Here is a 15630-nt window from a genome sequence, read left to right as displayed (position 1 = left end):
TATATATTGACCTGATTTGCTACTGTTTATAGTTTTGCTTGATGCTTTAAATGTTTCATTAGGTTAATGAAATTAAATATTTTCAATCTAAACAAATAGGTCAAACATCTAACTCAAAACAATTATGTCATTTGTTACATGGTTAAGAGATTTAATAAAACTGACAGTAGCAATATCATGACTGGTGGTTAAACCATGAAGCATTATCCTTTATCCAAGAGTGGCAAAAATAAAAGGCAAAAAGACAGGTTCTACATATGCACCTAACTTACTAAATACAACCAAATATTCTTGAGTGAGGATTAACGAATCATGTAAAATCTATGACAGTATAATACATTACTCAGCAATTTCACCTCTTCTGTTAATAATCCTTTTGATACTGTTACAAATGAGAAAACTGATATCTCTTTTTACTCATTTACTTGTTTCAGTCATTTGACTGCAGCCATGCTGGAGCACTGCCTTTAATCGAACAAATCGACCCCAGGAGTTGTTCTTTGTAAGCCTAGTACTTATTCTATCGGCCTCTTATGCCAAACCGCAAAGTTACGGGGATTTAAACACACCAGCATTGGTTGTCAAGCGATGTTGGGGGGACAAACAGACACACAAACACACACACACATATATATATATATATATATATATATATACGACAGGCTTCTTTCAGTTTCCATCTACCAAATCCACTCACAAGGCTTTGGTCAGCCCGAGGCTATAGTAGAAGACACTTGCTCAAGGTGCCACGCAGTGGGACTGAACCTAGACCCATGTAGTTGGTAAGCAAGCTACTTACCACACAGCCACTCCTGCACCTATATTTAAGATTTTAGATAAAAGAATATTTATTCTTTTCATAAAGAGAAAATGGTTGTATATAGTGGTACTTTGGTTCAGAAGCACACCAAAGATGAAATTGTTGTTGGAATCAATACCACAGAAAGTCTTGATTGGTCAGATTTTTTTAATGATGTAGGTAATATTTAAGCGAATTATGACATCGGATATTGTGATCTGATTGCTAAATATTTTTGATACAATACTAACCACACTGAGACCACCCATGGTCCTATGATACAAACTTTCTGTTTCCACCAACTTAATAGTGGACAAAGTTATTTTACTAAATTCTTCATCATTTCAAAATTAATTCAAACAAAGGCAGTCCATTTCAATAGAAATTTGGTAACAATGGTTTAAATAGTGATCACAGCATTACATCAATAACATCAGACATCTCAGAAATAAAAGTTTAAAAATTATTTTTTGTATGGCTTAATGAGAGAAATGATAGTACCATGATCTTTTCCAGAGTCCCTGAGATAGGCAAGTAGACCAGTGACCTGGTCCAAATGCTTGTAATAGAGCAGACAATTAAAATGGACCAAGAACCAAATGTTGGTGCTAAGCCGAGCAACAGACTAACCTACCACTCCGAAACAAAAACAGTCCTTTGATGGGTTTCCAGTGTGTAACAGGAATCCTGGCAGAGTCCTAAATGCCAACTCACGACCAAGAAATTGACTGTTTTCAAAAGTATAAACAACTAAAGACTTTAATAGGATTCTGTCAAAGATTGGTGATGTCAGTAACTTGCCATTCAGGTTTCTGGTAGATACATTAAGTTTTTATCAGTAGCTACTTGACCAGTGATTAAAAAAAGAAAAAACAGATTTTTAACTCTTCAACATTTAAATTAATCTGCCAAATGTAATATTTATTTACATTGTTTTCAATTAATCATGCATTATCACTTGATTTATGAGATTTCAATGATATGATTGTTTATTTTTAGAATGATATTGTAGGGTAGAGAAGCTGGATGTAGTTGGTTTGAACATAAAACGTAGAATATTTGGACCGGATATGGCCAGTTTAATTGCTAACTCATTAAAATCCCAGTTATTGTAAACAACCAGTTTAGATAGACAACATAGAAATACTAACAATCTTATCTTTGGCACCTTTTCTTTGCAAGATGGAATTAAACCAAGGAACAGATTAATCCAACACTTCAAAACAGAAAGTGCTTTTGACAGGATTCTAGAGTTGGACAAATGATCGGATGATCATAGCTAGAATGTTCTTTGATTATAGGTCTACTCTATCAGAGGTAACCTGGGCTAAACAAACAATGACAACCAAAATTAAATCTGATCAACAATGATAAATTTAATACAAATTTCCAACCCCATCCCTTTGCATGTGCTGGAACAGTTGTGTGGTTAGGAAGATTGCTTTGCAACCATGCTGTCTCTGGTTCAGTCTCAATGCATGGCACTTTGTGTAAGTGTTTCTAGTATAGCATCAGGCCAACCAATGCATTCCAGGTGAATTCAGCAGACAGAAATTGTGTAGAAGCCTATCTGGTGTGTGTGAATATGAATATATATATACCTGCGTCGCCTTACTAGCACTTGTGCCGGCAGCACATGAAAAAAAACATTCGAGCGAGTTCGTTGCCAGTGCCGCTGGACTGTCTCCTGTGCAGGTGGCACATAAAAAGCACCATTTGAGTATGGCCGTTGCCAGTACCACCTGACTGGCCCTCATGCCGGTGGCATGTAAAAGCACCAACTACACTCTCGGAGTGGTTGGTATTAGGAAGGGCATCCAGCTGTAGAAACTCTGCCAGATCAGTTTGGAGTCTGGTGTAGCCATCTGGTTCGCCAGACGTCAGTCAAATCGTCCAACCCAAGCTAGCATGGAAAGTGGATGTTAAACGATGATGATGATGATATATACACACACATACATACATACATACATACATACATACATTCATATATATAAATACATACATACATATACCAGTGTTTGATCTTAGCAGTTCAGCAAAAGAGAGAGATAGAATGAGTACCAGACTGAAAATTAACATAAGTATTGGGGCCAATTTTTTTTTGACCAAAGTCTTCAAGACAACACCCCAGGATGGTCATAGTCAAATGACCAAAACAAAAGATTCAAGGTTATTGCAATTACACACTGTAAAATTTCAACTAGTTTTTATAGCATTACATAGAATTTATTTCACACACACACACAAAATATCCAGCGAATAAATAAAACCATAATAAATCTAATAATTTCCCTGTAAGAATTCAATGCTGAAATTTCCTTAAAGTCTTCATTTGTGACATGAAACCAAAATATATGTAATTATGTTCATGTAAATTAATACTTGCCAAAAATAGAACAATTTAAAGTACTTTTGACACTAAAGCAACAAATACTTGTCACTCAATAATACTTCTTTTCATGGTTGAATAAGCTTGAATCACATTGACCAGAGGCAAATTTAGTGTAATGAACACATTCTAGATCTATTATTAATTACAAAGGTAATCAATGGCATAGGAGTGGCTGTGAGGTTAGTAGATTGCTTACCATCCACATGGTTCCGGGGTCAACCCCACTGCATGACATCTTGGGCAAGTGTCTTCTATTATAGCCTTGGGCTGACCAAAGCCTTGTGAGGGGATTTGGTAGACAGAAACTGAAAGAAGCCCGTCGTGTGTATATATATATATATATATATATATATATATATCTATATATATCATCATCATCATCATCATCTAACGTCCGCTTTCCATGCTAGCATGGGTTGGACTGAGGGCTGGCGAACCAGATGGCTGCACCAGGCTCCACTCTTGATCTGGCAGAGTTTCTACAGCTGGATACCCTTCCTAATGCCAACCACTCCGAGAGTGTAGTTGGTGCTTTTTACGTGCCACTGGCACGTTTACAAAGTCAGAAAACAGCACAGCTACCATGACTTTCGGAAACATTTTTTCACACTAGGAGTTGCTGAAGCATGGAACAAACTGCCGGCGTCAGTTGTTAGAGCACTGCATCCTTCAAAACTTCTATGCTTCCTGAGATTCGCCAACACTACACCTGATTTTCTCCCCTCCATACACACGCAAGCATATATCTGACTCATACGCTGTTCACTTTCTGGACATTTGTACATTACTGCATATGCTTTATATGCACTGTATACAATAATTTCATTATTATTATATTATTATTATCATATATAATTATAAAAAATAAAAAATTAAAAAAATCAGAGAAACTGAAAAACCTGCAAACTTGATAAAATAAATTCTAAACTGGTAGCTGAAAGAGGTTGGTAGATTAATTAGTTTTTTCTGTTTATTTAATGAGCATATACAGCTAGCTAGAACTGATCCACTTTGATGAACACTGCAAGCATAATTGTAACTTAATGGAAATGTTTTCAAACAATAAATAAATAAACCAAGCTATGACCTACATTTCACGGGAATTCAACAAAAGGAATTCTATAGATTCAAACGAACTTGTATATCAATATCTAAGAGTACATGTTAGTCAATCTTGCAGTCTTTAATATCCTTTATTTAACAGGTACATATTATATCCTCTTATGACAAATGTAATCTTTTCTTTGGTTTTCTTTTTTATACACTATTCATTTCCAAACTCAAATTGTGGCCAACTCTTTCACTTGTTTCAGTCATCTGACTGCGGCCATGCTGGAGCACTGCCTTTAGTCGAGCAAGTCGACTCCAGGACTTATTCTTTGTAAGCCTAGTACTTATTCTATCAGTCTCTTTTGCCAAACTGCTAAGTTACGGGGATGTAAACACACCAGCATCAGTTGTCAAGCAATGTTGGGGGGACAAACACAGACACACAAACATACACACATATATATACACACAATGTATACACACACACACATACACACATATATATACACACACACATGTATACACACACACATATATACACACACACATGTATACACACACATATATACACACACACACACACACACAATATATACACACACACATGTATACACACACACACACATATATATACACACACACACACACACGTATACACACACACATGTATACACACACACACACATATATATATATATGATGGGCTTCTTTCAGCTTCCATCTACCAAATCCACCAACAAGGTTTTGGTCAGCCCGAGGCTATAGCAGAAGACACTTGCCAAAGGTGCCACATAGTGGGACTGAACCCAGAACCATGTGGCTGGTAAGCAAGCTACTTACCACACAGCCACTTCTACAACTTTTATTTTCCTGAAACAAAAGCACCAAAAGTAAGCATTCTATAATCTCTAAGGGATAAGAGGATTACAAGAATGCTAGTTTGACCTGATGTTCAATTGAAAAAAGCCAGAACTCATTTAGATACAAGGTCAATAATTTTAGAGGAAGGGCTTAGTTGATACCACCAACCCCAGAATTCGTCCAAAACTCTATTTTATCAATCAGTGAAGGAGTGTGGCTTAGTGATTAGAATATTCGGCTTATGATCATAAGGTTGTGAGTCTGATTCTTGACCGTGTTGTGTCCTTGAACAAGATACTTCATTTTATGTTGCTCCTGGCAAAAATGAGTCGTACCTGTGTTTCAAAAGGCCAGCCTTGTCACATTCTTCCTTCAGTGATTCAGTATTCCTCTTCATCCTAGTCTATTGTTCACTTCCTGTCTCCTTTAGCTTCACCCATTCTGTTCATACTTTCCCCTTACATTGGATAGTCCTAGATCCCACCCCTTATTCAACCCACCCACCCTGTCAGTGTTTCAACTATTCATCATTCCCATTTCCCAGTCATGTGAAAGCACATGGCTTAGTGGTTGGGGTATTTGGTTCACAACCTTACAGTTGTGAGTCCAATTACTGGCAACACGTTGAGTCCTTGAGCAAGACACTTTGTTTCACATTCCTCCGGTCCATATCTTCTATTGGGAATTGCGTATTAATTCTGCCATGAAGGGAAACCACTGCCCCCCCCCCCCTCCGATCATCACAGATCCTCCTCCATGTTTAACAGTTGGAAGAATGCAGTCCAGGTCAAATGCTTCTTTTGGCTGTCTCCACATGTATACTAGGCCAGTGGTTGGAAATAAAGTAAAGGATGACTCGTCCAAGAAAATAACATTCTCCCACTGCACTAGCAACCAATTCTGTAAGTTTTTATTCCAGTCTAAATGCTTTGCAACATTTGTTTTTGAAAGTAGTGGTTTTATGATTGTAACCCTCCTATGAAATCCGGCTTTGTGCAGCTCCCGGTGATCAGTTTTTGTGGAAACTGGGTTCTCAAGGTGGTCATTAAGCTCTGCAGTAATTTTGGGAGCTGTACTTTTCTGATTTTTTCTAACAATTTGCATAAGAGTCTGACAGTCCCTATATGAAAGTTTTGGTTTTCTTCCGGAGTTTTGTTTCGATGAGGAGGTTTTTCCCTCTTTCTCAAAGGCTGCCATTACTTCCGAGACAGTACTTCTTGATACACCAAACATTTTGGCTGTTTTTGTTACATTAGTGCCTACCATATGAGCACCAACAATTTGACCTCTTTGAAAGTCCGATAGATCTGTCATTTTAATGAATTTTAATTACCTTTTTCTGATGTTATCTGAAAAGAAACAGCAATTTTAGCAAAACTTATTAAGCAATACTAATATTAAATCAAAAAAACATTAAAAATAAACAACCTTTTGACGGTTTTATAGATATTTCAAAATTATAATGCTATGAGGCTAGGTGTTTCCATTATTTTGTCCAACCCCTGTATACACACACACACACACACACACACACACAAATACTGGGTCAGTAGATAAATTCATTTTTTTAAAATTTTAATCTTTATTATTTTGAATTATTTTAACAATATATTCTCCATTGTTCACAACTTCTTGCCAACTATCCACTTTGACAATAGAAATATCACCAGTTGTTGATTAAAATAACATTGGAAAAAAACAAATTTATCAGACAATCCAATGTAAAGAGATACATATATAAAACTAAAATGTGTGTGTGTATGTGCGTTGGCATGCGTGTTTCCCTTTATATCATTTAATTAATTCTGAAAACAATTCAGATGTGTTAAAAATAGCAACATCAATAGCCTCATTAGTAATAAAGTTTTTGTTAGAATGGCTGCCACCAAATGTCACACATCACGTATAAACATTAGAATCTAAGTTTGCAGTCAACAAAGGATCTTCATAGGATTGCTTGACCTAGAAATAAATCAAATATCCCTTAAAATCATTCCCTACATTGACAACTATACTGGATAATACAGTATTAGATACATAACATTGCTTTGGACCACAGGTCAGTCAGGACTGATCTGGGGCTCAACAGCAAAAACACAAGCATGTACAAAGAGATAAACTGGTTAAAAGACATTGGTTATGACAAAGTCTTGGTGTCAGTTTCATCATCATCATTTAACGTCCGCTTTCCATGCTAGCATGGGTTGGACGATTTGACTGAGGTCTGTCGAACCAGACTCCAATCTGATCTGGCAGAGTTTCTACAGCTGGATGCCCTTCCTAATGCCAACCACTCCGAGAGTGTAGTGGGTGCTTTTACGTGCCACCGGCACGAGGGCCAGTTTGGTGGTACTGGCAACAGCCACATCCAAATGGTGCTTTTTACGTGCCACCTGCACAGGTGCCAGTCCAGCAGCAATGGCGACATTCTTGCTCGAATGTTTATATACATAATTTATTGCTACGTTATTACAAAGCTTCATGGCATACAGATAGAGACAATCTTATATGGACAGAGTTTTATAGTTGCCGGAGTTCTTCAATAGATAATTTATAATTAGGCTGATTTTTCACATGGCTGCAATTACATATGACTGTGTTGATTCTTCATCCATCTTTGGGCTGTGCATAGAACTGTGAAAACAGCTATTAGGAGAATTGTGCTGGTTTGAGTATGAAACTGTGAAAACAGCCATCAGAGAGAAAATTCACCCAGAACTAATGCAACAAAATCTGAATTCCCTCTGCTTTTTTTTGCACTAAAAGCCTCTGTATTTAAGGCCTTCACTGAAGAGAAGTTCTAGAACTTATCACAAGAACAAAATGTTCTGATTGACTGAAATGGGGTCTGCATGCATGATAAACTTGTAATTGGGTATGGAGTTTGAAACAACTGCCATAGGCAAGTAAATCATATTTAGTTACTTTTCTGGTAGCACCTTTTACAGTCATTCAAGCAAATTTTCAAATCATACAACCAGGACAGATTTTTTGAATAGCTATTCCACAAAAGTTGGAATTTCTCCACTTCAAAATTAAATCAAGCAAAAAACAAGAATATATTAACATCTACCTGATTTACATTGACATAATCCCCATCAAATTTAATTTTATACACCATTCTTTTTAATAATTTCCCACACAAGACAAAACAAACAGAAATAACTGTACCGTTTTATTTAGGACTATTATACTTTTTAATTTTAAAAAAAAAAGAAAATTCTTTTCTACATTTTAAAAGGCTGAAATTGTCGAATTATGGATAGAAACTTCTTTCAAAATTCTTATCTTGTTTTTCCCGCATTTACTCGTCAATGTTTGAATATTATTTTTTCCCATTGTGAATGGTACAATAAAGCGGGTGGAGGCAGGGATTAGATTCCCATTATGCAAATTGCATGTGTTTCAGCGCGTGGAATACGATAAAATGGGGGAAAATAACGAAATATATCTAATTTTTGAGTTGACTGTCGTTCCAAATCTAAGATTAAACAAAATTAAATTTTCCACAATCATTAATCTCCTTTGCCATAATTTTGAAATGTATGACAAATAAAAAAAAGTGCGGAAATCACGACCAAAACGAAAAATTTTCAACTTATATGAGATAGCTTTTCCGAAAGTCCGCCGCGACCAATACTAGAATTCTATTCGTACCTCCAATTACTATTATTGCGGGAAGAAAAGGAAGGAAAATTAGCCATTTCGAGCAATTAATATAGTAATTAACAGAGTTACGTCCCCTGTCATTCAATAAAATGTTTTCTAACAAGTTTTCCGAGATTTAAAGTTTATGCACATCTCGGGTTACTTTATAGAACCAGATTAGAGTACGAAGCGTGTAGTATGACTATAGCCGGGGAGTTAATCAATCACTAATGGCTGATAAAAACAATGGGGACGATACGGTGCGGAATTACATAAAAGAGAACCCCTAAAATGTAAATAACAAAAACAAAAATATAATTAAGTATAACTGAGTGGAAGCGCGTGGCTTAGTGGTTAGGGTGTCAGCACCATGATCGTAAGACGGTGGTTTCGATTCCTGGACCGGCGACGCGTTGTGTTCTTGAGCAAAACATTTCATTTCACGTTGCTCCAGTTCACTCAGCTGGCAAAAATGAGTAACGCTGCGATAGATTGGCGTCCCGTCCAGCTGGGGAACACACACGCCATAGAAACCAGGAAACCGGGCCCATGAGCCTGGCTAGGCTTTAAAAGGGTGCATTTATTATAACTGGGAGCATATGCTTTCAGTCTTATTTACTGATTTCCTCCCATTTTCTTAGTTAACACTTGTAAATCTGCAACAAATGTATTCAACAATTTATTACAGATTCGAGGGTAAACACGGAAAATAAGAAGCCCCTACCATTCTTGACCCACGAAAGATTAAGTACTTGTTCAACCTACGGAAAACAGTTGTTTCACACAAGTTGAATTTTTTCCCCGATTTCGTTGGGATTTTTCAAATTTTCCTTAAAAAAAGTAAATCTAATTTTTTTACCGTTACCCCCTTCCTCGTATCTTCACGACAACCATCATCATAATAATTCCGCCCTCGCCCCTCACGTTATAGCATTTCATATTTCGGAATATAATGCACTCAGCATTTTTAGAGGGTAAAAAATATAATCAATATGGTCGCAGAAAGACAAATAAATATTTTAAACGTCGCTCTCTCCACGTTATAGTGGAATCAGAAAGAGCAACCACCACTAAAATGATGTTTTTCTCATTATTTAACCATTCTGGAATTCGCATTAAAAAAATTTAAATCCTCTTTCATCGTACCTTTTTTTCGTTATTTTTGGTCTATTTTATTTTTCAGGCTTATAGCCATTCTGTTAAAATTTTGCTCTATACAACATCAAAATTAAATTAAGAGGAAAATAGGAATATATTAACACCAGATTGACGTTGACATTGTTTCCATCAAATTTAATTTGACATTATTTTCATCTCGAGCACAAGACAAAAATACAAATGAATACAGGAATGGCTGTGTGGTAAGTAGCTTGCTTACCAACCACATGGTTCCGGGTTCAGTCCCACTGCGTGGCACCTTGGGCAAGTGTCTTCTACTATAGCCTCGGGCCGACCAAAGCCTTGTGAGTGGATTTGGTAGACGGAAACTGAAAGAAGCCCGTCGTATATATGTCTGTATAAGTATGTGTGTGTGTCTGTGCTTGTCCCACCAACATCGCTTGACAACCGATTCTGGTGTTTACGTCTCTGTAACCTAGCGGTTCGGCAAAGGAGATCAATAGAATAAGAACTAGGCTTACAAAGAATAAATCCTGGGGTCGATTTGCTCGACTAAAAAGGCGGTGCTCCAGCATGGCCGCAGTCAAATGACTGAAACAAGTAAAAGAGAAAAAAAAAAATAAGGTTTTGCTTAGGACAAGGTGTTGATGCGACAACTGTTGCTATGACAGAAAAAGGGCGGGGGACGAGAACTTTTTTGTTCCTTTATACTTTTTTCAATTAAAAAAAAGTATTCTTTTCAACATAACAGAAACTATTGTTTTATAGATACCTCTGTTATTTTTTTTTTTTTGTAGTTATCAACACGCTGTATTAGATTCATTATTTGTTTTTATGGTGAAAAAGACGATGAGGAGAGGATTTTAAAAAATGTGAACTACAAGTATTTCAGAATGTGGAATACAATAAAGTAGGAGAAAATAAAGATAAATATTTTAGCGGTGGTTGCTTTTCCAAAAGTACGATGAGGGAGAAGGGACCATTTTTTTTTCTGAAGTGTGTAAGTACAATAAATATTTGAAAAGTCCCGTAGAAAATGGATAAAATCCAACTAAAGTTGGACAGCCATTCCAAAAGTCAGTCGGATAATATAGTTCTGGTTACAGAGGATACACAGAAGAAAATTGTCACAAACTGAACACTGAATATCTCTGATCGTCTTCCTACTTGATCGACACTCCCTGGGCTAAACAGCATCATAAACGCAATAGAAACGAAGTGAAATTATGGAAGACTTGCAGCATCAAAATTGCTCCATCTCTCCCATAGTTATAGCTCACTAAATATTTTCCCAAATAAAGATATTAAATATCATAGGCGCAGGAGTGGTTGTGTGATAAGTAGTTTGCTTACAAACCACATGGTTCCAGGTTCAGTTCCACTGCGTGGCACCTTGCGCAAATGTCTTCTATAGCCTCGGGCCTACCAAAGCTTTATGAGTGGAGATGGTAGACGGAAACTGAAAGAAGCCCGGCGAGCTGGCAGAAACGTTAACACGCCGGGCGAAATGCTTAGCGGTATTTCGTCTGTCGTTACGTTCTGAGTTCAAATTCCGCCGAGGTCGACTTTGCCTTTCATCCTTTTGGGGTCGATAAATTAAGTACCAGTTACGCACTGGGGTCGATGTAATCGACTTAATCCGTTTGTCTGTTCTTGTTTGTCCCCTCTGTGTGTGGCCCGTAAAGAAATAGGAAACTGAAAGAAGATCGTCATATATATATATATATATATATATATATATATATGCTGGTGTGTTTACGTCCCCGTAACTTACCGGTTTGGCAAAAGAGACCGATAGAATAAGTACTGGGCTTACAAAGAATAAGTCCTGAGGTAGATTTGTTCGACTAAAGGCGGTGCTCCAGCATGGCTGCAGTCAAATGACAAACAAGAAAAATAATAAAAGAATAATTAATTTAACTGGTTGTTTGACCTTAGATCGGGGAGGCTTTAATCAAAAGCTTTCCAGTTGTAACCAATTTTTTAAAGTCAGTGACTACACTATTCAGTGCATCCCTCTTTTAAGACAAGGTATGAGGCGGCGAGCTGTGAGAACCGTTAGCACGCCGGGCGAAATGCGTAGCCGTATTTCGTCTGCCGCTACGTTCTGAGTTCAAATTCCGCCGAGGTCGACTTTGCCTTTCATCTTTTCGGGGTCGATTAAATAAGTACCAGTTACGCACTGGGGTCGATGTAATCGACTTAATCCGTTTGTCTGTCCTTTTTTGTTCCCTCTGTGTTTAGCCCCTTGTGAGTAAAGAAATAGGTATTTCGTACGTCTTTACTTACGTTCTGAGTTCGTCAAATTCCCCCGAAGTCGACTCTGCCTTTCATCTTTTCGGGGTCGATAAATTAAGTACCAGTTGCGTAAAGGGGTCGATCTAATCGACTGGGCCACTCCCCTAAAATTTGGGGCTTTTTGCCTAGAGTAGAAAAGATCATTATACGCCGAGTGTAAGGTGGCGAGCTGGCAGAAACGTTAGCAGGCCGGGCGAAATGCATAGCCGTATTTCGTCTGCCGTTACGTTCTGAGTTCAAATTCCGCCGAGGTTGACTTTGCCTTTCATCCTTTCGGGGTCGAAAAATTAAGTACCAGTTACGCACTGGGGTCGATGTAATCGACTTAATCCATTTGTCTGTCCTTGCATGTCCCCTCTGTGTGTAGCCCCTTGTGGGCAGTAAAGAAATAGGTATTTCGTCTATCTTTGCGTTCTGAGTTCAAATTCCGCCGAGGTCGACTTTGCCTTTCATCCTTTCGGGGTCGATAAATTAAGTACCTGTTGCGTACAGGAGTCGATCTAATCGACTGGCCTCCTCCCCACTAATTTCGGGCCTTGTTCCTAGAGTAGAAAAAATGATAAGGTATGATTTAAGGGAGGTTTGGCCGCTATTTCTAGTGGGCCGCATGGACCACATAAAGGCTTCTTCGTTTGTTTAAATTTTATAAGTTAAAACAAATAAATACTACGTCAAACAGAATTCATTTGATATGACATGCATTACACTGCAGGCTTTGTAAACTTTGTCAAGTTAAAAGCTAAAATTAGAAACAAAACAATCTCAGACTTATTAGACACCTCACTTGTAAACAATATTTTCCGCTGTCATTAGTGACAGAATTTGAAACGCACCAAAGACGGAACCACAGCTCGATGTGCTAGAAACAGCAGCCAAATCTTCTTCCAGTTACTCCCTACCGATGTTCCATCTAAGCTGAGTGCGTGCACTTGTTCTACAACTAAGGTGTTTATGTATGTAAGAAGAATTGAACACGCTGTTTTCAAGATGAAAGCGGATTTTTTTTTTAATTGAAGACGCGCAAATACTTGGCAATGAAAGAAAAATTCACACATAATGCAACTTTCTGCGTATACCCACACAACCAGCTTACATAAAGTGCTTATTGTAGTGTACAGTACTCAGATTCATTACAAGGAAACACAGGATAACGTGGGCGAATACACCTAAAAAGGGACAAGATGGTCAAAGAAAAATACGTTTGAAAATGGGTCTGATCACTTAAGGTTGACTTAAGAGCTAAACGACAATAACTGAATTTAAGATATCGACAGATTATATAATAAAGTAGTCCATATAGTTAGTCAATGATTACTGAATTATAGACATTTATAAGAAGCTATGTGTAAATTACGATAGTTATCTAACTAATGAGAACAAACCAGCTTCGTTGAAATAAAATTACTGAAATTTTAGGCGACTTGGGGATTGTGTGTATTAGTAAGATTCAATGAACTTGTTTAGCCTCTTTTCGGCTTGTAGTCAAAAGCGCTTCAGCATTGTGTATAGGAATTGTGTATAGCCTTAGTTAAAGATGCGACTGTTGTTTCTAGGAGCTCGAGTAACCACGGAGCATTCTCCACTTGCACATGTACGTACGTTCGAGCACTTTGACTGCTGGTTATGAATCAAAAGCGTTCCCGCGATGACCATCTCGTCTTTTTATATTGACGAGACTGCATTATCCAATGTGTCCTTCCTTTAAGACATTATTTAAGAAAACTTAGCTGTTATTTTTAACAAGTCATACGACCATGTAGAAGTTTCTCGTTGACTAGTTAATTGAAGAAATAAGTTTAACTTGACACAAAAGGTGAAAATAATAAGGTCAGTAAAGTATTTCGATGCCCCTAGGACGGGCATAACATCAAACCTTATAAATCAAAAATTGTTAGAAGCAGTATTCCAGTGACCAAAACACTGACAATAAAATATTAAATGAAGTCATTTACAAGTAAAACACATATTGCATACAGTACACGCATGAAGTTAATTATATATGTTAATATGGCCTACCTCAGTCAAGCTGTGTCCGTCTGATGTAGATATGAAATTATCAGTATTTATTATGTTTGACAATAAACTAGACAGCTGAAGCAAATATGAACTCTTCCAAAAATACAAATTCTTAACGTGACTATTTTATAATACAGTTCTATATTTTATGTCGACAACGGAGGTGAAGGCGTGCAAACAACGAATGAAGCAAAGAAAAACTCTTACACAAAATGTGTATATATGCACGTTTGTACACATATATACGCCCATATAGATGTGACCACTGGTGTATTTAGTGCATAATGAAGTGTTTAAACAATGATTTATAAAAGTTGTGGGATTTCAGGTACAGGAAAAGAACAACGAATTAAGTGTTCCGCAAAATAAGCAGTGAATTAGCTAAATCAGTAAAGTATCGGGCTAAAAATCTGGCAATATTTAATTGCGTTCGTTGGTCTTTACCTTCTGAGATCAAAGAGTCGACTCTACCATTCATGCTTTGAGTATCGATAAAATAAGTACCAGCTGAGCACTGGGGTCATTGAAATCGACTTGGCCACTTCTTCCGACATTGCTGGCCTTGTGCCAAAAATCTGAAATCAGTATTTGGTTGCGTTTGTTCACGTTCTGAATTCATCTTCCTCTTTCGGGGATCGTCAAATGAGTGCCAGTCAAAATATTAGTTTTACATTTCAGTACAAGGTCAACAGGTTCGAGGTGGGGGATAACTCGATTACATCGAGCCAGTCTGCAACTAATACTTATTTTATCGACCCCGAGAGGATGCAAGGCAAAGTCGACCTCGATGGGATTTGAACGCAGAACGAAAAGACGGACGAAATGTCGCTAAGCATTTTGCCTGTCGTGCTAACAGTTCTTTCTTTATTGCCCACAAGGGGCCACACACAGAGGGGACAAACAGATTAAGTCGATTATATCGACCCCAGTGCGTAACTGGTACTTATTTAATCGACCCCGAAAGGATGAAAGGCAAAGTCGACCTTGGCGGAATTTGAACTCAGAACGTAGCGGCAGACGAAGTACCTATTTCTTTACTACCCACAAGGGGCTAAACACAGAGAGGACAGACAAACGGATTAAGTCGATTACATCGACCCCAGTGCGTAACTGGCACTTATTTAATCGACCCCTTAAGGCAAAGTCGACATCGGCGGAATTTGAACTCAGAACGTAGTGGCAGACGAAATACTGCTAAGCATTTCGCCCGGCGTGCTAACGTTTCTGTCAGCTTGCCGCCTTAGTACCTCTTTTACTTTGTTTCAGTCATTTGACTACGGCCATGCTGGAACACCGCCTTTAGTCGAGCAAATCGACCCCAAGACTTATTCTTTGTAAGACTAGTACTTATTCTATCGGTCTCTTTTGCCGAACCACTAAGTTACGGCGACGTAAACACACCACCATCGATAGTCAAGCGATGTTGGGGGGAACAAACACAGAC

The 15630-nt window shown here is 37.8% G+C and overlaps 1 protein-coding gene across 2 annotated transcripts in view; it reads right to left on the bottom strand.

Moving 5' to 3' along the window:
- LOC115213380 (probable E3 ubiquitin-protein ligase MID2) overlaps window positions 1-14806 on the bottom strand; it is a 49085-nt gene extending 34279 nt beyond the window's left edge. Inside the window, exon 1 of one of the 2 annotated variants that reach the window (XM_029782323.2) lies at window positions 14631-14806. In XM_029782323.2, the coding sequence (XP_029638183.1) occupies window positions 14631-14664 (34 nt within the window). In that variant the 5' untranslated portion in view covers window positions 14665-14806. Of the gene's footprint in view, window positions 1-14186; window positions 14429-14630 lie in introns of those variants that run through there. The other variant, XM_036503997.1, reaches the window with a different exon arrangement.
- Between the last annotated feature and the right edge of the window lie 824 nt (window positions 14807-15630).

The sequence above is a fragment of the Octopus sinensis genome, linkage group LG6 (assembly GCF_006345805.1).
Source record: "Octopus sinensis linkage group LG6, ASM634580v1, whole genome shotgun sequence".
Lineage (NCBI taxonomy): Eukaryota > Metazoa > Mollusca > Cephalopoda > Octopoda > Octopodidae > Octopus > Octopus sinensis.
This window is presented reverse-complemented; position numbering and strand designations above follow the sequence as displayed.